The sequence below is a fragment of the Melospiza georgiana genome, chromosome 7 (assembly GCF_028018845.1).
Source record: "Melospiza georgiana isolate bMelGeo1 chromosome 7, bMelGeo1.pri, whole genome shotgun sequence".
Taxonomy (NCBI): domain Eukaryota; kingdom Metazoa; phylum Chordata; class Aves; order Passeriformes; family Passerellidae; genus Melospiza; species Melospiza georgiana.
In genome coordinates this window covers 4,117,379-4,140,426 of record NC_080436.1, presented here as the reverse complement: position 1 = coordinate 4,140,426, position 23,048 = coordinate 4,117,379, and the positions used below count along the sequence as shown (strand labels likewise).

The window sequence follows — 23,048 nt, the reverse complement described above, 5'->3', positions numbered from 1 at the left end:
CCCCAAATTTAGGGACAGCCCAAGTTCCTGTAGTGCTTTAGTCACAGCTGGTAACCCAAAACCTGCCTGTAGTGGGGGGAAAGGGCATTTGCCGTGCTTCCTCTTAAAATATATATTTACAGGACTCATATTTGTCTCAAACCCCATCATTTCAAAGCAGTTTCTGCAACTTAAAACCAGCCACAGCTTCCCCCACCCCTCCCCCAAAGTGGTCACAACTTCTACTGCTCGTTAAAAAAATTAAACTTTTATTTGTAAATGCCTAGAAAACATGATTTCTTTTGGGATCCCTCCCCACCCCTTCGCCCTCCTGAAAGTTTTTTTTTATTTTTTCAGTAAGAAATAGTTTAACTGGATGAAAAGCCATCCCCTTCCAGATGAGCTCCCATCAGGGTGGGATATCTCCTGCTGATTTCCAGTCCGGGTGGAGAACTTGCAGACTTTGGCCTCTTCAAACCCAAGGGAAGGGTGTGAAGGCCAAACTTTGGCCTCTTCAAACCCAACCTCCACTTCTTCTCCTTAAAGCCAAAGGGAGAGCAGGGGGGAAAAAAAAACAGAGGGGAAAAAAATTCCCAGCCAAGGAGAAGAGGACAACCACGGGCTAGATGGCAAAATCCTCGTGGTCCTGGGGGCTGAAGGCCGCTGCCCTCAGCATGTCCAAGGAGTTGACGAGGATCAGGGTGCCCGTGAGGTGCTTCCAGCGCTTGGTGATGGGGTTCTTCATCTTGTCCAGCCCCGTGTGCAGCTCCTGGATGACGTCCCTGTAGCTGTCCCCCATCTGGCTGCTCCAGGTCAGCAGGAAGTCGTAGGCCGGCTTCCACATGGCCTGGGGAGAGGGGGGGGACACAGGTGGGAGGGGATCAGAGCTCAGCCAGCATCCCAAAACAGGCACATTCCCAGGAAAACAGCCCCCCAACACCGTCAGAGCCCTGTGTTCCTCCAAGGGGAGTGTGCTCTGGAGGAACCTCCAGAGAAACATGGAATCCTTTGGGTTGGAAAGGCCTTCAAGACTTTGGGCCCAACCATTAACCTGGTAAGTCTGGCAGTGCTGCCTCAAAGGTTGGACTCCAACACCTTAAGGGTGTTTTCCAGCCCAGAGAATTCCAGGATCTGTGGAGATCCAGGTGTGCCTTGCTGTCCACCAGCATTGTAGGCCCTTTAACACCATTAAGGCCCTTTAAGACCATTGGGCCCAACCATTAACCTGGTGGGTCTGTGTCACAGACATTTTCTGAAAAATCCTTTCCTTAGGATTTTTCCTCCTGAGAAGCTGTGAGGCGTCAGGAACAAAATGCAAACAATGGTTATCTGCTGCTGTGGAATGCAACAGGTGCATCTGTGGCTGGCCCATGTTGGTTGTTTCTAATTAATGGCCAATCACAGTCAGCTGGCTCGGACTCTCTGTCTGAGACACAAACCTTTGTTATCATCCTTTCCTATTCTATTCTTAGCCAGCCTTCTGATGAAATCCTTTCTTCTATTCTTTTAGTATAGTTTTAATGTAATATATATAATAAAATAATAAATCAAGCCTTCTGAAACATGGAGTGAAATCCTCATCTCTTCCCTCAACCTGAGACCCCTGTGAACACCATCACAGGCCTGGCTCAAAGGTTGGATTCCTACACCTTGAAGGTGTTTTCCAGCCCAGCCAATTCCAGGATCTGTGCAGAGCCAGGTGTGCCTGCCCTTACCTTGCTGTCCACCATGCTGCTCTTGTCACGCTGTGGGGCCTTGTAGGCCCTTTAACACCATTAAGGCCCTTTAGCACCATTGGGCCCAACCATTAACCCGGTAGGCCTGGCAGTGCTGGCTCAAAGGCTGGACTCCAACACCTTGAAGGTGTTTCCAGCCAAGAGAGTTCCAGGATTTGTGGAGAACCAGACGTGTCTGCCCTCACCTCACTGCCCACTGTGCTGCTCTTATTGTGGTGCGGGGCCTCGTAAGCTCTTTAAGACCATTAAGGCCTTTAAGACCATTGGGCCCAACCATTAACCTGTGGGTCTGGCTCAAAGGTTGGACTCCAATATCTTGAAGATGTTTTCCAGCCCAGAGAATTCCAGGATCTGTGGAGATCCAGGCATGCCTGCCCTCACCTCGCTGTCCACCGAGACACTCTTATCGCAGCGCGGGGCCTCGTAGACCCTTTAATACCATTAAGGCTCCCCCATTAACCTGGTGGGCCTGGCAGTGCTGGCTCAAAGGCTGGACTCCAACACCTTGAAGGTGTTTTCCAGCTGAAAGAATTCCAGGATCTGTGCAGAGCCAGGTGTGCCTGCCCTCACCTCACTGTCTACCATGCTGCTCTTGTCGCGGTGCGGGGCCTTGTAGGCCCGTTAACACCATTAAAGCCCTTTAAGACCATTGGGCCCAACCATTAACCTGGTGGGTCAGGCTCCAAGGCTGGACTCCAACACTTTGAAGATCTTTTCCAGCCCAGAGAATTCCAGGATCTGTGGAGATCCAGGCATGCCTGCCCTCACCTCGCTGTCCACCGAGCCGCTCTTGTCGCGGTGCGGGGCCTCGTAGGCGTCCATCTGCTGCTTGGACACCTTGGCCAGCTTCTCGGCCAGCTCCCGCCAGCGCTGGGCCACCTCCACGGCCGTGGTCAGCAGCACAAAGTCCTGGATCAGCCTCACCACCAGCCCCTGGCAGTCCATCTTCAGCAGGGCCTGCAGGACACGGGGAAAAGCAAAGGCCGGGTTAGCTTCCCCCTGGAGTATCCCAAAAATCCTTCTGCCTCCTTTGTAGTGACAGCTGGGGAAATGAGGCCAGCAGGCTTGGCAAGAGAATAATCCCATTAATTGAACAAAGTGCTGGACCCCCCTGGATGAGGTTTGCAGCCCGGTTCTCCAGGCAGCCCCTCCTGAGATGTCCAGGCCTCACCTTAAGCAGTTTAAAGCATCCCAGGGGCTGAGGACAACAGATGCTTTTAATCAAGGGAACTAATCCAGACTCCACCCCAGAGCTGCAGGATCCTTCAAAGTAGTGGGGCAAGGCACAGCCAGGACATTCTGGGATGGGACCTGGGGGGCACTTGGTGACTGAGACCCAGGTAAGGACTCTGACACTGCAGGACCATTGCTCAGCTTGGGATGCTCTTCCTCTTCTCCTCCTCCTCTTCCTGCATCATTTATTGTCCTAAAAGCTGAGGTTTTCCACAAATGGTTTTGAAGTGGAAAGAGCAAATGCATCAGTCCGGGTTTTCTAGGTAGGAATGATTTAGTCATGCAAAAAAAGGATGGAGTGGGGTTAGCTCCTGCCTTGAAATGTCAAATCCCATTAAAATCCCTTCAGAGTGGGATGAAGCTGCAGTAGGGGAGAAGCTCCAGTGCAGCCCTGGAAAAGGAAGGGTTTAATGGTAGTGTTCACTCTCAGAGGATGGGATCTGACTGCCAGGATCATCATCCCACTCCCCAGCGCTCCCACAGATTCTGGACCACAACAGTCCCAGCAGCAGCAACCCCAGACCCTGGGCAAATCCCACCCTGAACCTCAAGGGGGGGGCTTTGGTGTTATTAAAAATGGAAATTAAGCAAACAGACCCCACCCACTCCTTCACAGCAGCATGGGGATGGTTCTTGTGGAAATCATCAGGATAAGGTGATTCCCAAAGTGACCTTTCTGTCCTTCTGGGTCCTGACACCCCCTCCCAACACAGGGGTCTGGGAAAATCCAGGTTTGGCTCTGGGGCAAAGAAGGGTTAAATCCTCCCACTGGAGACTGCACAGGGACAGTTGGGGGAGGGAAGATGGGAACATCTGAAACCACTCCAGCGATTTGCAAAGCAAATGCACGCTGATTTTTTTCCCCTTATCTGCTCCCAGCTCAGAGCTGAGCTGGGCTCTAATCACAGCTGCAGCCCAGCACGTGCCTGCTCCTCCAAAGTGCTGACACCAGCTTCCTGTGGGAGCCAGGGAGGCCATAAACCCCCTTGTCCAACGAGCAGGGAAAATCCAGCCAAAGGAGCACATTTGGCTTGGCAAAAAGACGTTCAGGAGTGTTTAGATCTCACACACCTGTGCCAGAACCGAACCACCTCCTCTCCTACAGCCCAGGGATCAGCTCCCCTCTGGATCCAACACCTTCTCTGGATCCAGCATCTCCTCTGGATCCTGCTCCCTCTCTGGATCCTCCACCTTCTCTGGATCCAGCATCTCCTCTGGATCCTGCTCCCTCTCTGGATCCTCCACCCTCTCTGGATCCTGCTCCCTCTCTGGATCCTCCACCTTCTCTGGATCCAGCTCCCTCTCTGGATCCAGCTCCCCTCTGGATCCTGGGCCCCCTCTGGATCCAGCTTCCCACCAGCTCCCTCTCTACACCCAGCTCCCTCTCTGGATCCTGCAGCCCCTCTGGATCCAGCTCCCCCTCTCTGGATTCAGCTCCCCTCTCTGAATCCTCCACCTTCTCTGGATCCAGCTTCCCTCTGGATCTTCCACTCTCTGGATCCAGCTCCCTCTCTGCAGGATCCCAAGGAAGGGAGCAGGCTGAACATCCCCAGCCCTGCCTTTCCAGGCAGCTGGATGCCAATCCCTGCACAGCCTGGCCTTTGGGGGAGCAGGATGAAGGAGCTGCTCCCACCTCCTGCCCGAGGTCAGAGGCAGTGCCTGGAGCTGGGCTCAGAAGGATGGAGCTACAGGAGATGGATTCTCCTGCTCCAGGTGAACAACAAAGCAGCAGCAGGGAAAACACCCAGGAGGGCACCCCATCAAAGAGCTGCAAAATCACTCAAAATCAATCAAAACAACAACTCTGGGAGAAACGGGTGGGTCTGCCTAACTCTGAAACCTTCTGATGGCCACAGAACCACCTGCCATGCCCTGGCAGCTCCAGCCCCATGGGGACAGGTGACAGGACACCAGGGGATGGGATGCAAGGCAGCCAGAGGGGGAATATTACTGGAAACACGGCGAGACACCAGGATTAGCTCAGCAGACCTAATCCTCCGGTGGGAGTATGCCACAATTGCTTCCATCCTCCTCCCTTGCCCTGGACAAGCCTCCCAGGATAGCTGGGTCCACTCACCGTGTCTCCATCCCTCATCACCCAGGTGTGACCTGGGCTGTGCTTTGCCAGAGCCCTTGGAAATATTTATTGTTTATTGTTTATTCCCCTGGGAGCAGCTGGGAACCGGCTGGGCCAGCCCAGCAAAGAGCAAAGAGGGTGTTTGATATTCAAATCCCAGTTCAAAGCAGAAACACCTCAACTTGAAAGGCATCCAGGGGAGGCTGAATTTACATCCCAGCTTTGAAATGCAGAATCCCATTTCCTAATGAAGGAAAGCAGCATTGTGGAGGAAAACAGCTCCCCCCTGGGACTTCCTCAAACCTGGGGGATAAAGGCTCTGTGTCCCCAAGCAGACCATGAGAGCCATGAGGCGAGAGGATGCTCCTGCTCAGGCTCCTGGCTCACCATCCTCTCCAGGATACAGGTCAGGTTTGGACCCAAAGAAGTTGTGTCTTTACAAGTGTTCCCCAAAATAACCCTTGTTTGGGCATCAAACATCTCTCTCGCTCACTGTTTTGGCTGTCACCACCTCCAAAGTCATCTTGCATGTTTAAAATACACACTCTCAGCCTTAAATACTGATTTTTTTTTTTTTCGTTTACCTCATAAAGTCTTGCACTGCCTCCCACGGGGAGTGATGCCCAGCTGGATCTCAGCATGCTGAGGGTGGTGAGGCCCCCCTGGTTGCTCAGAGATGTGGCTTCACATCCCTGGAAGTGTCCCAGGCCAGGCTGAACAGGGCTTGGAGCAGCCTGGGATAATGGGAGGTGTTCCTGCCCATGGCAGGGGGTGGAAAGGAATGGGCTTTAAGGTCCTTTCCAACCCAAAGCTTTGGACACCCTGACCTGCAGGACTCTAGGACAGCTCCACAGCTTTTAGGAACACACCAGGGACAAGCAGAAACTCTTGGCAGGAGCCAGGCAGCAGCACATGGATACCTGGATACCGCGACTCAGAGCAAACAAAACAACGGGAGGGGAAAAAAAAAATATCCCAAGCTCATCTCCTGTGTGACCTTTACAAGCTGCCTGGAGAAGAACAAGCTCAGAGTTTCCTCCCCACAGCTCCCTGCTGCCGTGCCAGGGGCCGTTCCCAGCAGAGCCGTGTTTTTCCCAACAGCAGAGTCTGTTGGAGGGATGATAAATGAGAGTCTCTCTGACAAGCAGGGAGGCACAAAAGCTGTGTCTCAGGGCAGGTCTAACCCCACGGGCCAGGCACCAGGGGCAATGAAATCTTCTTGAATCCATGCCCAGCTTTTTTATCCAAGCCATCCATGTGCTGCCTGCTTCCGAGGGGCAGAGAGGAGGCAGGGAGGGAGAGCTTTCCCTCTCTGCTGAACAACCACATCCCCCCCAGTTACCTTCACACTCCAGTGCTGGTGCCTGATTAGAGGAGTAGTAATTAAAGGCAGATTACTGATTAACCAGTCATCATGACCAGGCTTTCCCTTGCTTGGCTGCTGGTGCACGACTCTGCCACTGGCGCTTTGTGTACTCAACACTGATAATCCTGCTTCTGCTTCTCCCTTCCCAGCCCTTCTGAGGGGAGACAAACCAACTTTCTTTCAGCTGAAATGGCCACGCTGGAGCTTAGTGCAGCTGGCTCCCCTTGCCAGAAAGCCAGTCCATTTGTTACAAATAAAATCAGATTTGAACACAATAAAATCCATTACTGCTCCATTGCCATCCCCTGAAACATCATTATTTTCTTCTTTCAACAGGCTCAATCTAATTTCTCCATAGGCTAAGGAGGATTTGACGGCAGCCAGGGGTTTTGGAGGCAGCATCACGTTCCACCAAGAAGGGAGCTCATCCTTGATCCACAGGCTCAGCCTCACAGGGAGCAGGATTAGACAAACAAGGAGAATAAAAGCTGCCCTGGGACTCTGCTCTCCTGACAGCCACAGGGGAGCAGGATGTTTTCCTGCAGCTCCCAGCCCTCCCCTGGAGCCAGCAGCTCCCTGAGCCTTATCTTTCCCTTTGTCTCCTCGTGAGGATTCTCCATGACCTACAGGCTGCCTGGGATCCCTGAAAACAATGGGGAGAGATAAAAGCAACACCTAGGGGGTTTGCAAACAGGTAAAGCAAACAGTCCCGGGAGAATCCAGCAAGAGCAGCACGGATTTCATCCCAACAATCATTGAGCTGATGATTAAAGGAGCAAGCCCTCCCTTGGGGGGGAAACAGGGGGGGGGGGTTTTCCAATCCTGGGTGAGGAAAGGGTCACTGATGGCCAGGAGAGCCCTGCAACAGAAGCAGTGTTGGTGGCATGACCTGAAACTGAAAGTCAGAGCTGAAATGTCACCCCACAGGCCCCAGAGTGGTACCCGGGCACAGGGAACTCTCCAGACAACATTTCCATGAGTAACAATGGATTCCATACTCTCCGTAACACCTTCTACTCAATCCTTAAATTCCACCCTTCTCCCTAAAAGGAATGTGGGAACTGAACTCCTCCACTCAGCCCCAGCCCCCTTTTGCCGTAATTTCATTTTGCCAAGCAAGGCCGCCGCTATTCCTTAATCCAATTGACATTTTAAACCATGCTCTTCTCCATAACTCAGTTACTCTGCTCCTGTGGGACAGCACGGAACCGGAGAGAGCTGCAAATCTCTCCCAGACACTTTGCCCTGTATTTTCTTTGGCTCACTTCCTATTAAGTGCTAGAAAGGATCGTGGAGGTGATATTTTGTGAGGGATTTACTTGCTAACGGCATCCTAGGAATATTGGCAGGCAGCACTTCTCCCAGATTCCTTTCAGGACATGGAGCAAGTCACACATTTCCGTTTGTAACGTATAAAACATCCCAGCTCAGAGGTGCCACTCAAAAACAAGGCTCCCCATCCCTCAAAGTGCTCCAGGGCAGGTTGAACAGGGCTTGGAGCGACCTGGGACAGTGGAAGGTGTCCCTGCCCATGGCAAGGGGTGGGACTGGATGAGCTTTGAGGCTTCTTTCAACCCAGGCCATTGTGTGATTCTGGAATTCCAAGCACCTTAGCGCATCCCTCATTATTGCCATGATCCTGCTAAACCAAGATCCCACCCCACCACAGGGCTGGACTCCCACCTGGCAGCGCCCAGCAGTCCTCAGAAGACATTCAAGGTGGATTTCACGCCCCAAAGACTGAACTAGGGAACTGGCACCTCCCCTGATGCCACTGCAGAGCCAGGAACGAAGCCCCCCTTCGCCGGGCCTCAGACTCACCGTCATCAGCTCCTTCTGGAAGGACTTCCTCTCCTTGTTCTCCACGCTGTTGCAGTCCTCCTTCAGCTTCTCCAGCACGGAGGCCACCCTCTCTGGCTCGCTGTCCAGCTCCGCCCGGCAGAAGAAGGAGAGCGGCAGGTTCAGGTAGCCCAGGGCGTCGGCGAAGGAGCGCCAGCTGCTGAGGTTCTCCATCAGCAGAGTCCTCACCGAGGCGTAGATGTAGGTCAGGAACTTGCAGGGCCTCAGGATCTGCTCCAGCAGCAGGCTGGTGGTGAGGTCCGGCCCGGAGAAGTAGCTGGGTTTGACCTTGCCCACCACCAGCACGTTTTTGGTGTGCACGAGGCCGACCTTGCCCTGGTAGTAGCCGATGTACCACTCCTTGGTCCACAGCTGCCCTTTCAACCTGACCTTCTCCTCGCTGAGGAGGGCGATGACGTCTCCCTTCTTGTACTCCAGCAAGTAGTGGTTCTTGCTCTGCCTCACCACCGTCTTCAGCAGCTTCCCGTACTTGAGGCTCAGCACCGGCCGGTCCTGAAAAACCGGATACTTGGCGGTGGCAGCCAGCGGGGAGAGGATGATCTTCCCCACCTCGTTCTTCTTCAGGAACCGCCTCTGCCCCGTGGGTTTGATGGCGCTCTTCGGCGGCGGCTGCGGCGTCTGGACGCAGAACTGGGTGAGGATGGCATCCTGGTCATCCTTGACCTGTATCCTCAGCGTGAAGTCCGACAGCTCGTTGGGGTCGTGGGAGGAGATGGGGAAGATGAGGCGGCTGACCTTGCCCAGCTTCATCTGGAAGCCCCGCACGATCTTGGCCTGCTCGCTGGCCTTCACCTCGTAGTTGGTCATGTTGGAGAACATGCAGAGCTTGAGGTCCTGGGGCCGGGACAGGGAGAACTGGTGCTTGCCCCAGAGCTGCAGGGCGACGGGAGCCGGGCTGTGGCACTGCCTGGTGACCTCGTTGACCAGCAGGGTCTTGGGGGCGCACTCATGGCCGAACATGGCCACCACGGTCTTGAAGGAAGGGTGGATGTGCTTGGGGCCGTAGACGCCCACCGTGATCTTCTTGCTGATGTAATCCCACACGGTGTAAGGGTAGAGGATGTTCTGGCCCTGCGCCACAGCCGCGATGTACATGCAGGGCTCCAGGTTCTCCAGCTGCACCTGGATGGTGTCCCCATAGGAATAGCTCAGCTGCAATGGCGTGTAGGGCCCTTCCTTCATGTCGCTGCGCAGGCACTGCAGCCCCACCAGGCTCTTGCTCACCGCGTCGCTCTTGACCTCCGCCGACACCTTCATCTCCAGGATGATGAAGGTCTTCACCTCCATGTTGCTGAGCTTGATCTGCAGCACGGGGCTGATGGTGCTGCACTTGTCGCTGTTGAGCTCCAGCGGCGGGTCCAGCATGGCCTTCATGGAGATCTGCTGCGTCTCGCCGGGGCACACGTGGCCCTCCGGCACGTGGATGCTGATGTTGGTGTCAGGCAGCTGCACGGCCCCGCCGGAGCTGTCCAGCTTGCACACGATGTTGGTCTCCACCGGCTGCGTCTGACCCCAGCCGGGATTCTGGCCAAGCAAATCCAAGTCGTGGCAAGACCGGGCCAGCTTCCTGTGGTTCAGCCACGCTGTCCTAAAATCCTCCCTGCTCTGGAACTGCTCGGGGGTGGGGGACTTCAAACCGCTGAAGAAACCCGAGGAGGCCGGCGCGTCCGACTTGGCCTGGAGGACAGACAGCTCGGACAAGCTGTAGGAGCGTTTGCTTCGGAAGAAGGGGTTGTCCCTCCTCACGGGCTGCTCCACATCCAGCCTGTTGGTGGAGGGAAACTCATCAAAAAGATTCCCCAGGCTGCTGTTGGCAGCTGAAGTGGGGAGAGCCGCCGTGGGAGCTGCCGTATCAAAGAGCAACAAATCCACGGCCACGCTGGAGTCGGACTCTTTGTCCGAGCCGGGCGCCGCTTGCGAATTCCCGTTCAGGAACGGGTTGGTGTGCACTCCGTTCAGGAAGGGGTTGTTGTGGTAGGATTTGGCAGAGTTTCTCTTCCCTTCAGCCCACTCCCCAAGCAGGTCCAGCTCCTTGACACCCTCGTCGGGGCTCTCCAGCAGGCTGTCGATGACGCCGCTGTCGGTGAGCGAGGAGTCGCGGTGGCCCACGGGCTGCACGTAGGAGGAGGGGATGTAGCCCATCTCCGTGGTGTTGTGGGCGTACCACCACTCCCCTCCCGACGTGTCCAGCACGTACAGGTGGTCCCCCTTGGAGAACTTCAGCGTGGTGAAGTTGGTGGGGCAGTAGTCCTTGATCGCCACCACTTCCTTGGCGTTCCCGAAGGACGTGGGGTTGTCCACCAGCAAGGCACTGGGAGAAGGCACTGAGGAGGCAAGGAGGAGACAGCAGTGTGAGAAATGCTCAGCACAGCCACCGCTGACTTGGAGGCCTTCATTCCAGGTCACCATTCCACACTGTTTTTAGTGATGAAGGTGGTTTTGAGATCCCCGAATCATTAAAGTTGGGAAAGGCCTCCAAGACCATCAAGTCCAACCATTAACCCAGCACTGCTAGGTCCACCTCTAAGCCAGGTCCCCAAATGCCACATCTATGTGTTTTCTGAACACCTGCAAGTCCACTGATTCCCTAGGCAGTCTCTCAAGCCTGCAGGTATTTTTCTCCATATTTTTTTTTCAGGAAAACTCCACTATTTCTGGTACATTCACACCTCTCTTCCCTAAAGGGTTCATCCAAACCCAAGATAACTCTCCCTACAGGCTAAAAACCCTCTTGCTCTGCTGCAACCCCTCTCCTGCACATCTGAAACATGCCCAGAGCAGCTGTGGCTGCCTCTGAATCCCTGGAAGTGTTCCAGGCCAGGTTGATGGGGCTTGGAGTAACCTGGGCTAGGGGAACATGTCTTCTGCTTTCAGGTCCCTCCCAAATCAAACCAATCTGTTGTTCTGAAGGTTACCCAGGTTGAACCCTCACAGAATCCCACCCCTCCCTCCCACACTGCTGTTCTGGTGCTGGCAGCATCTCCAAACCCCATTCAGAAGTGCCAGTGGAAGAGTTTTCTGCTAGAGAATCCCAATTTACATCCAGGCTGGGCTGAGCCTACACTGCCACCCTATTTATTGGCTTAGCTCTCATTTTCAGGACGTGTTTCTGTAAAAAGCACTAAAAAAAAGCTGCAGATGATGCCACATCAATGGTTAAATGTGTGCTGCCTCCCCAGAGAGTCTGAGGAAAACAAGGAAAGTTGGATATTCACCAACAGGGAGCTGCAAGGGAACTGGGACAGCACCTGCTTCAACAGAGCTCTGTGGGAGGAAAAGGGAGTTTAGAAAACACAGGAAGCCCTTAAAATCCCAGAGACAAAGGGATGGGAGCTCAGAATGCACATCCCTGCAGCCTCCACTCACAGGCTGGCAGCACTTCTCACTTCCCACAATAAAAAGGGAAGATACAGCTGAGCAAAGAGAGGCCTTTAAATATAGCCTGGGGGGCTGAGTATTCCAAGGAGAAGAGTTTTGTACACATCCTCTGCCAGCAGGCAAAGGTGTGGGGGCATTCATCCAGTGGGAAACTGCACAGAAACTCCAAACTGGAATTCTTTCGGCAGCCTGCTAGGCTGGAAGCCGCTGTTAACTCAGTCATGCTGCAGGATGGAGCATTTTTAGTGCCAGATCAGACAGGCAAGAGGCTGTTCCCTTGTCCCTCCAGCTGGGCATGCAGGGGTTAACAGGGATGTGCTGAAACCCCTCGGATAAGAGGAGCAATTCCTGGTTTTGCATTAAAACCCATCTAATTTGCAGCAAGTGTTTGATGTTCAGGTGCTACACCTGCAAAAACAATCTCCTTTGTGCGTGTTTACTCTCAAGGCCCTCAGCTGCTCTCCAGCTTCCACCTGAAGCTTTTCCTTGGGATGCTCTCCTGCCAGGGGAGCAGCAATTCCCCTCCCACCTGACCGCAGCATAAAAGGAAAACACAGCAGGGAAAAAAAAAAAGCAATAAAAGCTGGAAAAAAAAAAAAACCAAACCTAAAAAGGATTATTGGAGGAGCAAGCTGCAGGCTCCCAGCGCTGGGGAGAGGGAAACACTTTTGTCACCACCTTGTTGGTGTCACCAAGGCTTCCCAGGGGTGGACATGGGCCTGGAATGAGGAGGGGGGGGATGCCCAGGCACTTTTTGAGCCCTCCCAGTGGGTGGGGATGGGTCTGGAATGAGGAAGGGGGGATGCCCAGGCACTTTTTGAGCCCTCCCAGTGGGTGGGGATGGGTCTGGAATGAGGAGGGGGGGATGCCCAGGCACCTTTTGAGCCCTTCTAGGTGGTGGGGATGGTCTGGAATGAGGAGGGGGGAATGTCCAGGCACCTTTTGAGCCCTCCCAGAGGATGGGAATGGGCTGGAGTGAGGAAGGGGGGGATGCCCAGGCACCTTCTGAAACTTTCTAGGGGGTGGGGATGGCCTGGAATAAGGAAGGGGGGATGCCCAGGCACCTTTTGAGCTTTCCCAGGGGTGGGGAATGGCATGGAGTGAGGAGGGGGGAATGTCCAGGCACCTTCTGAGCCCTACTAGGGGTGGAGATGGCCTGGAATGAGGAAGGGGGGGATGCCCAGGCACCTTTCCAGCCCTCACAGGAGGTGGGGATGGCCTGGAGTGAGGAGGGAGGGATGTCCAGGCACCTTTTGAGCCCTCCCAGGTGGTGGGGATGGTCTGGAATGAGGAAGGGGGGATGCCCAGACACTTTTCCAGCCCTCCCAGAGGATGAGGATGGGTTGGAGCGAGGAAGGGGACGATTCCCAGGCACCTTTGACGTCGCAGAGGGCGCTCTCGGCCGCGAAGGCCTCGCCCAGGTCGATGAGGGCGCCCTCGGAGCGGCAGCGCGGGAGCCCTCCCGAGTTGGCCGCCCGGATCCTCTGCGCTGCCATCGCCGCTCCCGGCGGGCCCTACATGGCCATGGCCCCTCTGCCGCCGACGGGGAGCCCGCTGTCACCTCGGGGAACCAGCCTGGGGGACACAGACAGAGGCCAGGCTGTTAGAAAGGCTCCCCACGGCACCCAGACGCTGATCCCCGTACAGGAGAGCCTGTCCTCCTCTCCTTACCCCATCCTGGAACACAACCTGGATGTTCCCAGGGAACCCTGGACAGCCTGGGCCTGCACCATGAGGGAAACAACTCCATTGAAGCAGCCCTCTGGCCTTTAGGAATTTTTTGAGACTGCAAATTGGTCCTTCTCCCCATTTCCCAAGCATCTCCAGGTTGCTGTAACAATTATAAAAGCACCAAGCACCAGGCTGCTGTGGGAGCACAAAGACCCACAGGACTGGGCTTTTTCCCTGTTCACATCCCTCTCTGCCACTGCAGCATCTCCTAAGATGGGGACTGGCTCTTCCTACTTTTTCTCCCCTCACTTGGCCAACCAGGCAGAGCAACATCCCTTCCTTCACTGAACACGATTAAAATAAAGGGAAAAAATAAGGAAAAATAAATTTTCCCTCTTTCTTTCCAGAAGCACTTGCAGAAACACTTCCAGAAGCCCTGATGGGGATGGGGAGCCCTCTGTCACCTCGGGGAACCAGCCTGGGGGACACAGACAGAGGCCAGGCTGTTAGAAAGGCTCCCCACGGCACCCAGACGCTGATCCCCATACAGGAGAGCCTGTCCTGCTCTCCTTACCCCATCCTGGAACACAACCTGGATGCTCCCAGGGAACCCTGGACAGCCTGGGCCTGCACCATGAGGGAAACAACTCCATTGAAGCAGCCCTCTGGCCTTTAGGAGATTTTTGGGAATATGCTGCTTCCAGGACTGCAAATTGGTCCTTCTCCCCATTTCCCAAGCATCTCCAGGTTGCTGTAACCCAATTATAAAAGCACCAAGCACCAGGCTGCTGTGGGAGCACAAAGACCCACAGGACTGGGCTTTTTCCCTGTTCACATCCCTCTCTGCCACTGCAGCACCTCCTAGGATGGGGACCGGCTCTTCAACCACTTGCTCTCCCCTCACTTGGCCAACCAGGCCCAGCAACATCCCTTCCTGCACTGAACACGATTAAAATAAAGGGAAAAAATAAGGAAAAATAAACTTTTCCCTCTTTCTTTCCAGAAGCACTTGCAGAAACACTTCCAGAAGCCCTGATGGGGATGGGGAGCCTGCTGTCACCTCGGGGAACCAGCCTGGGGGACACAGACAGAGGCCAGGCTGTTAGAAAGGCACCCCACGGCACCCAGACGCTGATCCCCGTACAGGGGAGCCTGTCCTGCTCTCCTTACCCCATCCTGGAACACAACCTGGATGCTCCCAGGGAACCCTGGACAGCCTGGGCCTGCACTACGATGGACACAACCCCATCGAAGCAGCCCTCTGGCCTTCAGGAATTTTTTGGGAATATTCTGCTTCCAGGACTTGGAAGTAAATTGGTCCTTCTCCCCATTTCCCAAGCATCTCCAGGTTGCTGTAACACAATTATAAAAGCACCAAGCACCAGGCTGCTGTGGGAGCACAAAGACCCACAGGACTGGGCTTTTTCCCTGTTCACATCCCTCTCTGCCACTGCAGCACCTCCTAGGATGGGGACCGGCTCTTCCCACTTGCTCTCTCCTCACCCAGCCAACAACATCCCTTTCTACACTGAATACAACAAAAAATAAAAGAAAAAATAAGGAAGAATCAATTTTTCTCTCTTTTTTTTCCCAGAAACACTTGGAGAGCCCCTGTGGAAGAGTAGCTGGATGAGCCCAGAGGAGCTGAGAGGAAAAAGAGCCCATTCCCACAGGACACTCCGACCACCAACGTGGTGGCTGATGCAAGCATGGGCAAGAGCTCCCCTGACGTCACCCGTGTCCTCTGCAGCTGGGACAGGGGCCAGATGGGCCAGGACGAGCAGGAGAGGCTGAGGCACGGCTGGAGCACAGCCTGAGCCATGAGTTGCTACTCCAGGTTTGCACCAGGGAGCAGGAATGCTGTCGGGATCATCCTGGAAATTCTGGATTCAGCCCCTGCCTCCCGCTCCCTCAGAGCTGCCACAAAGCTCCAGCCTGGCTGCAAAACACCAGCAGGTCCTAACCATAAAAGTTTTAATTAGAAGTTATATCCAAATCCCTTTGTTTTACAAAGGGATTTTCATCCACTCTGAATGCTGCTCTTCCTTTCTCCCCCTCCCATGCAAATTTTTTTTTCTCTTTTCCTCCCTCTGCTCGAAAATGAAATCCAACAGAAAACAGCAGCCAGACCCAAATTCCTGAGGTGGGAATACAGAGCTGATGTCTCCTCAGGCACTGTGAGGGGGAGCAGCAATTCCTGAAGGATTCGGTGCCCTTTTCTGGAATGCAGCAAGAGGAAATTTTGCAGGGGGAGAGCCTGAACAGGAGATACTCCAGCCTGCTTGAATTGCTTCCCAAGCCATCCCCAGGGCTGGTATGCCAGGAATGTGGCTGGCTGGAAGGGGATGCACAGAGCCAGAAAAGGGAAGGGAGAACTTGTGTGCAAACATTTCCCCCTTCGAGGAGAGCCTCCCCTCCTGTCGGGTCCTGCTGGGAATAAACACAGGGGAAAACCAGGCTTGGAGTCAAGGCTGAGCTTATCAGAGCTGCGACAGGTAAGAGAGGGCACCTGGAGCTGCTGCCAGGGGCAAGACACAGGAATAACCAGGAATAATCAGGAATAAGCAGGAATAAGGAGGAATAATCTCCATTAGGAAGCAAAGAAGGGAGGAAGGATGCTCCACTTGGCTGGCACTGTTCACAATCCACCCAGTTCCACCCATTAATGTCATTTGGGATTGCTGCTTTTCTAGGTAATGTGGAAAGAGCCCAAACACACAGTGCCTCCCTCCAGAGACCCCACACCTCACTGATTTTGGCAATTCTTGTTAAAAAAATAAAATAAAATAAAAATAAAATAAAAATAAAATAAAATAAAATAAAATAAAATAAAATAAAATAAAATAAAATAAAATAAAATAAAATAAAATAAAATAAAATAAAATAAAAATAAAATAAAACAAAATAAAATAAAATAAAATTAAATTAAATTAAAATAAAATAAAATAAAATAAAATAAAATAAAATAAAATAAAATAAAATAAAATAAAATAAAATAAAATAAAATAAAATAAAATAAAATAAAACAAAACAAACAAAACTGCTGCGGCTTCCCAAAATTCCCCCCTGCTTGGGCAGCACTGCACAAAGTAGGGAAAAAACCCACGTGTAAGCCACGAATGTGTTTTGAAACACCTGCATCAAATGAATTTTATAGTAATTATGGCAGCTACAGCCCTGACAGCTCTCACTGACAGATCCACAAGCCTGGAATTTGCAGGGATGCTTATCCCCCCCCACCTCTATTTATATAAGGAGATGGGAAACTTCCTGCTAAAGGCCTCTGCCAGATGTGGCTGTGTGGAGGAACAGCTGGAAAAATCCCCTCTGCGTGGAACCCTGAGGCCTCCAAAGGCAGTGGGAATCTACACACAAACGAGGGATAATGGAAAGGCATTTCCTGTCCTGACAGCAGCATCCCGGGTCTGTCTGTCCCTCCTGGATGCAGGGATGCTCACACACACTGAAGGATGGGGGCCAGGCCCTCCCTACAGCTGGATTTGGGATATTTTGGGGCTGGGGGATGGACCCAAAATGTTTCTGAATGCAGAGGTCACCAGCAAAACCTCAAATCCGGGCTGTGTGAGGAAAAAAGGGATAAGTGGGTGGGGGGGGGGGAACAAAGGGTGGAAGGGGCAAGAATTGTTTAGAAATCGCCGGGACAATGGTCTGCAAACTCCTCTGGAAGCGCTTTAAATTTAGCCTGGGGTTAAATATAGAGCAGGGGGAAACCCAGCCCCATCTGTTTATCCCCGAAGCCACAGACAGCATCCGAAATGAATGGTGGGGGGGAAGGAAACCAGTGGGCGACCAGAGCACACCCTGACAGCGCCAGCAGCTCCTCAAAGGCACCCACACCTGCTCTTCACGCTGCTTTTTTCCCCTCCTGTGAGGGACAGGGAATGCTGCAGGGTGAAAATCCAGCCCTAGGAGCCCAGGGGGACCTGCTGCCTGCTCCCCCCCCATCCCAATAAATCCATCCCAACAAATCAGGGCCCCACGGAGGGGGACATTTTTCTTTCCCAAATCCTAAGCAGGCTTTGCTGGGAGCTGGGGAAAGCTTTAGGGAAGCCCTGGCGAGCAGATTTCCATGGGTGCATCCTCACAGCTTCCTGGCACGGATGGCGCTGCCCCTGCACTGAACCTTCCCTGGGCAGTGCCCAGCACCCTCTGGGGGAAGAACCTTTTCCTAAACTCCAACCTGGACATCTCCAACACGGAGCTGCTCCCTCAGGTCCCCCCAGGCATGGAGCAGCAGCAGGTCTGGGGCTGGTGACAGTGTCACATCTAGCTAAAAATACCACACTTACTAAAACTCCACTGAAAACGAAACCAAACTTCTCCTGCCGCGCTTGAACACGGAAGGTTAAAAACAACTCCTTGCAAAAATGTCTGGTGGAATTTATCCCAGAAATCCAACTCTGCAGGCCCCCAAGACCCCCTGGCACAGCAGAGCCCCGTCCTGCCCAGCTCCAGCCATCATTCCTGATGGGATTATGGGATGGACCCACCTCTGGCTGGACACTGAGCTATCAAACACACACCACGGGCACCCAGCCACGCTAGACAGGGAAAAAATCCTGGGAAAAAGCCCAACCCCACGTCTTGGAGCAAAGAAATGCAATCATAAAACCATGGGAACACCCAAAAGCGCACAGCCCGAGGGTGGGAGGGAGGGAAGCAGGATCTGCTGCTGGCCAAGGGAAGGTCCTCTCCAACAAGCACTGATGTGGTGCAGGTGGGAGAGGAGCCCTCAGTGAGGGGAAACTCCTGGTGCCAGGAATTTGGGCTGATAAGAGGCAGGGCTGGGTGGTACCAAGCGCCAGCAGGGCTGGAGATGGAGCCAGGTCCTTGCAGGGGCAGCCAAGGGACATCCCTGCACATGCCTGTGCACATCCCTGCCCATCCCACATTCCCAAACCTCCATCCCTGGTGGGATGGATCCCCTGGTCCATCCCACCATGGCAAATCCATGTCCGTGGGAAGCACAAGGAACAGAAGCCACCGTGACACAGGACTGGTCAATTCTGCCATAACTACCACCCTGTTGTCCCTGGAAAATCCATTGAAAGCCTCTCAAGACTGTGGTGTAAGCTCAAGAGAAATCTCCCACCCTACTCTTGGCCACAAATTGAAAATTGAGGAAAAAAATTAAAAAATTGAGCTTCCAATCAATCCCTCATCATCCTCTCCCCACAGCAGAGCCAAGATCAACTCCAGGCACTTGCTGCTTTACGGCTTTTAATTTGCTTTTTCTTCCTCCAAAGTCGAGTTCCTCTGGCTCTCCCACAAACACAGAAGTGTTTTTGGAGGTTTCTTTTACAAACAGTCGGCTTTGCTTGGATATGAGCAAATTTCAACTTTTCCCAGGGAGGAATTCATGTCCCAGAGCCACAGCGCTCCCCACAACGCTTGTCCCACACAATTTGAATTTACTGCAAATGCTGCTTTTATCAATCACAAAACCCCCAGTAACTCAAATCCATGGGGGCAGATGCAGAAATGACCCCTCCGCACCCAGGATGACACCAACCCAACTGCAAGGTGCAACGGCCCTACAAAAACAGCTGTCAAAAGCCCCAGAGTGACCAAAACTTCCAAATTTTAGCCAACAATCTGATTTAGGAACTTGGTTTTGCCCTGTGAGTTCTTCACCTTCAAGATCTCCCTCATGGCTATGACACAACACAACTCTCTCCACACATTTCCCCCCAGTGGAAACGGATCCCATGGAAAAGGAATTCCCTCCTTTCCCCATGCTTGTACTGACAGATATCTTCAGGCAGGTAGAAAAAGCACAATGCCCTTGAAACTGGCAAGGTAAATCCAATTCAAACATCGGCACAGCCCCTCCCAGCTCCTCTGCAGCCTCCTGCAAGGCTGGGATGCATTTGGAAGCAGCTGGTGGCAAGGAACAGACTGATGATGGCATTGTGGCTCATCTCCTGGTGATGCAGGTCCTTTCCATGAGCCTTGCTGGTGGTGATGGGTGGGGAAGAGCCGGCTGCTGTTGGGATCTCCCCTCAGAGGGTTGGCCCAAGCATTTTCCCAGCGTGGTTCCAGCCATGCCCGGTGATTCCTGACCCCGCTGCCTCTCTCTTATCTCCTCCTCCTCCCTCACCGCTTGTGTTTGCCAAGCCAACGCTTTCATCTTCCAAAGAAAAGGAGAACAAAAAACCCACCCAGGCCAAGCAGAGATAAAACCACCCCTAAAGACAACACCGAACACCAGCTCTTTGTACCAGGAAGAACAGCCTGGTGTGAACCCACACGTCCGTCCCAGCGCGAGGAGCTGCCAGGAACACGACACTAAAGGGCTCCTTTAGTCCTTTTCCCAGCAAACAAGAAGGGACTTGTGGAAGCATCAGGACCTCCCAGCCCTCCTCACGTCCCAAGGCTTCGCTTTGGAGCCCGTTCCCAGCGTGTGATGTGGGAAGGGCTGCACCCAACCCCGTGCCACGCCGTGCCCTCCGCTCCCCGCGGAAAAATCCTGCCCTGGAGCTCCAGCTTGGCTCAGCTCCTGCTGCCAGGCAAGGGCAAGCCAAGCTCCATGGAGAAGGGAGGGGAATGAAGGCAGAGTGTGTGCTGCTGGTGCCTGGTGTCCATCACAGCCTCCCTGTCATCCTTCACAGGCAACGGGAGAGCTTCCTTTTATAGCAGCCACTCTGGAGCACGAGGAATATCCCCCTGAAGATCCATCCCCAGCTGCATGAGACTCAAATATAAATCAGTCCTGAGGATGGGAAATGGGAGTTTTCCCTGCAGGACCTCCTGTACTGCCCAGCACTGATGCCATGGCACAGGAGAGTCCTGGAGATGCAGGAACCACCCTCGGGCATCCTCAAAGCCCACCCCAAATCCCTGGAAACGGTGCTGGCATGGCAGAGGTTTAAAGAACCTCTAAAGGAAGGTGCTGCACAGGGCAGGAACACCTGTGAGGTTCACAGAGAAACAAAAAATCTTTTCCTGGGACAACAGCCCAAATCCTCACTCTCCACAGCAACAAAACCACGACACACATGCCCGTCCTGATAACACAGGGAAGCAAAGAAAGCTGGACCTGCTTCCATGGTTTCAACACTACCACGGGCTGAAAGACCAGCCACCCCCTCTGAGATTCCCAAAAACAACCAAGGCAGAGGGATGTCACCAGTGGGATGGTCCTTGGTGCAAGGGATGCTGGTGGAATGCCGGCACGGAGAGCGCGGCGCTCCCCAAGAACAGATTCCTGCATTCCACAGAGCCAGGTAAAATCCCAGAGGTGCTGGCTGCCCAAATGTTTCTTGGTGAGGCTGTGAGATCAAAGGTGACTGCTCTGCAGCCTCACCTGGACCTCTTGGCCAGGGAAGGGAAACTCATCTCCACCAGGAGCAGAATCCCATCTGATGTCCACCAGCCCTCGTGTCAGAAGAGGCAGAGTTCAGTCCTGGTCTGCCCCTGCTGTGCGCTCAATGTTCTTCCAAGAGAAAGAAACAATTCCTAAACTCAGGCAGGGCACTCCCAAAGGTGTTCTGGGTTTTTATCTGGATGGATGCCCCTCTGGCAGGGCAGGGAGTTTAATCCAGGTAAGTCCCATGGGCACCAACAAAGCCACAAAAAACCAAAGTCACATCCAGTGCTGTGCTCCCAGAGGAGTTAAACACAAAAGTCATAAAAGCTTTAAAAGCCTTGGATGGAACAGGAGTCCAGGAGAGAACTGTCCTCCTCCAAGCCCTCACAGCCCCTCCAAAGTCCTTCAGAAGCCCAAGAGTGTGGCCACAGCCAAAGCAAGGCTTTGAAGGATGCTTAGGGCCAAAAGAATGGTCCAAATGTCTCTCAAAGCAGGGAAACTCAGATCTGAGCTGGATCAGGCAACAGCCCAAGCTCACACAGGCAATCAGTGGTGGAGGAGAAGTGAAACCCAGATTCCCAGAGCAACACAAAAAGACACTTCTAAAGAAAAGATCCTGCCAGAATCACCGGGACAATGCGCACAGACACCATGGTCACCCAGGAGATCTCAGACCAACACCCACAAAGAGCAGAGTAAGGGAAACCATGGAAGTCAAAAGAGGGGAAACAGCTTCCCACCTCTGAGGGTGCTGCAAGAACCATCTCATGGCCACCCAAGGGGGGGTCACTCAGCCCCTCTTCCCCATCTCAAACCAACCAGATCCAAAAAAGCTTGAAGGCAAAGGGCATTAATTGAGAAAATCCTGGAGCAGCTCCCCATCTTCCCACCCTCCAGCCGCAGTCCCAGCAGCTTCTCCTTCCTAGGATAATTTGGATGCTAATTTGGCCATCAAGAGCTGTCAAAACCAAAAGTCCCTGAACTGCCGAGCTTCCCCCAGGAGGAGATGATGACAGAGCTTTGGACACTTCAGAGCCCTGTCCCCATCACCCTGCAGTGGCTCTGCCCTTGCCTGGCGCAGAGGAGCTGCTGCAGTGCCACGTGTCCTCCTCGCTCCTGGCTGGAAAACCAGCCCCACCAGCGTGACCAGGGAAGGGCAGGCACAGCAAAGTCACCCGTGCTGCTGGCTGGACAGGCTGCCACCACAGCTGGTGCACAGGGGACAGCACAAAGCTCCAGGGATGAGCTGCAGAGCACCAGAGAGACAAGGCGGCTCCCAGCAGGTCAGCACAGGCAGCTCCACGCTGCTCTCCCCGCCCAGGCACTCCACCAAGACTGATCCATCTCCAGGTATCCTCAGTCAGGAGGTCCATTTTGGGGGGAAAACAAGGGGTTTTGTTCCCAGCTTGCCACCTGGGCACCAAGCAATGATGAATGAAACCTCTCTGGATTCCAAGAACTGGTCCAGTTAATCCAAGAACTGGTCCAGTTAATCCAAAATTAAACCGCCTTGGTTTAATTTTCTAGCACACCTTCCTGATTAAGCCATCAGTGATCTGCTGCTGGATTACAGGACACCCTCAGCTATGCCAAAAATGCTGACAGGAGCCAAAAACCTTCCTTTCTTTCCTCTCTTTGAGCAGAAACAAACAGAATCAGCACATTGCAAAGAATTCCCTCAAAACAGCTGGGTTCTTTTAAGCTCCTCTTTGGTAAACATTCCCAAACCAGATTGCCAGGGACACCTGGGTTTAAGCAGCTTAACCCTTTGCTGGAGTTGATGGGAAAGGAAAGAGGGGGTTGCTTCATGGGATGCTCCATGCTTCACCCAATCTCATAACCCAGGGATTTCCGTGTCAGAAAGAGGGCAGGGATACCCGGAGAGCAAAATCCCAGGTGATGATGCAAGGATGTAGGGTCAGATCAGAGAATCTGGAATGGTTTGGCTTGGAAAGGACCTTAAAGTTTGTCTCATGGGCAGAGACACCTTTTACTAGCCCAGGTTGCTCCAAGCTCCATCCAGCCTGGTTTTGGGCACTTCCAGGGGTCCAGGGGCAGCCACAGCTGCTCTGGGCATCCTGTGCCAAGGCTTTGCCACCCTCACAGAGAAGAATTTATTCTTCATATCTGATCTAAACCAACCAGAGCCTGGATTACGACCTCTCAGGTTTGACCTCACCTGCAGACCCATCCCAGGACGTGTTCCTGCCTCCATCCAGAGCAGGCTTTGGACGCCACACCCATTCCGAGGACACAAAGAGCACCTGCCTCGTTTCAGGTGGCTTTCAGCAGCTCAAGTCCTCACTTTAACACAGTCCAGAGCTTCTCCAGGGGTGGGGATGAGCTTTCCAGGCGCAGACACCTACCTGTGCCAGCCAGGAGGGTGCCTGAGATGCACCAGAGCCGGCTGCTGTTTAT

At 53.5% G+C, this 23,048-nt stretch overlaps 1 protein-coding gene across 2 annotated transcripts in view; it reads right to left on the bottom strand.

The window, feature by feature from the left end:
- Positions 1 to 228: 228 nt before the first annotated feature.
- SH3BP4 (SH3 domain binding protein 4) overlaps positions 229 to 23,048 on the bottom strand; it is a 35,778-nt gene continuing 12,958 nt past the window's right edge. For both annotated transcript variants that reach the window (XM_058027710.1, XM_058027711.1), the window contains exons 2-5: positions 13,005 to 13,204; positions 8,213 to 10,575; positions 2,484 to 2,672; positions 229 to 826 (exon numbers count right to left, since the gene is read on the bottom strand). In XM_058027710.1, coding sequence (XP_057883693.1) covers positions 602 to 826; positions 2,484 to 2,672; positions 8,213 to 10,575; positions 13,005 to 13,125 — 2,898 coding nt within the window. In that variant the 5' untranslated portion in view covers positions 13,126 to 13,204 and the 3' untranslated portion in view covers positions 229 to 601. The remainder of the gene's footprint in view (positions 827 to 2,483; positions 2,673 to 8,212; positions 10,576 to 13,004; positions 13,205 to 23,048) is intronic.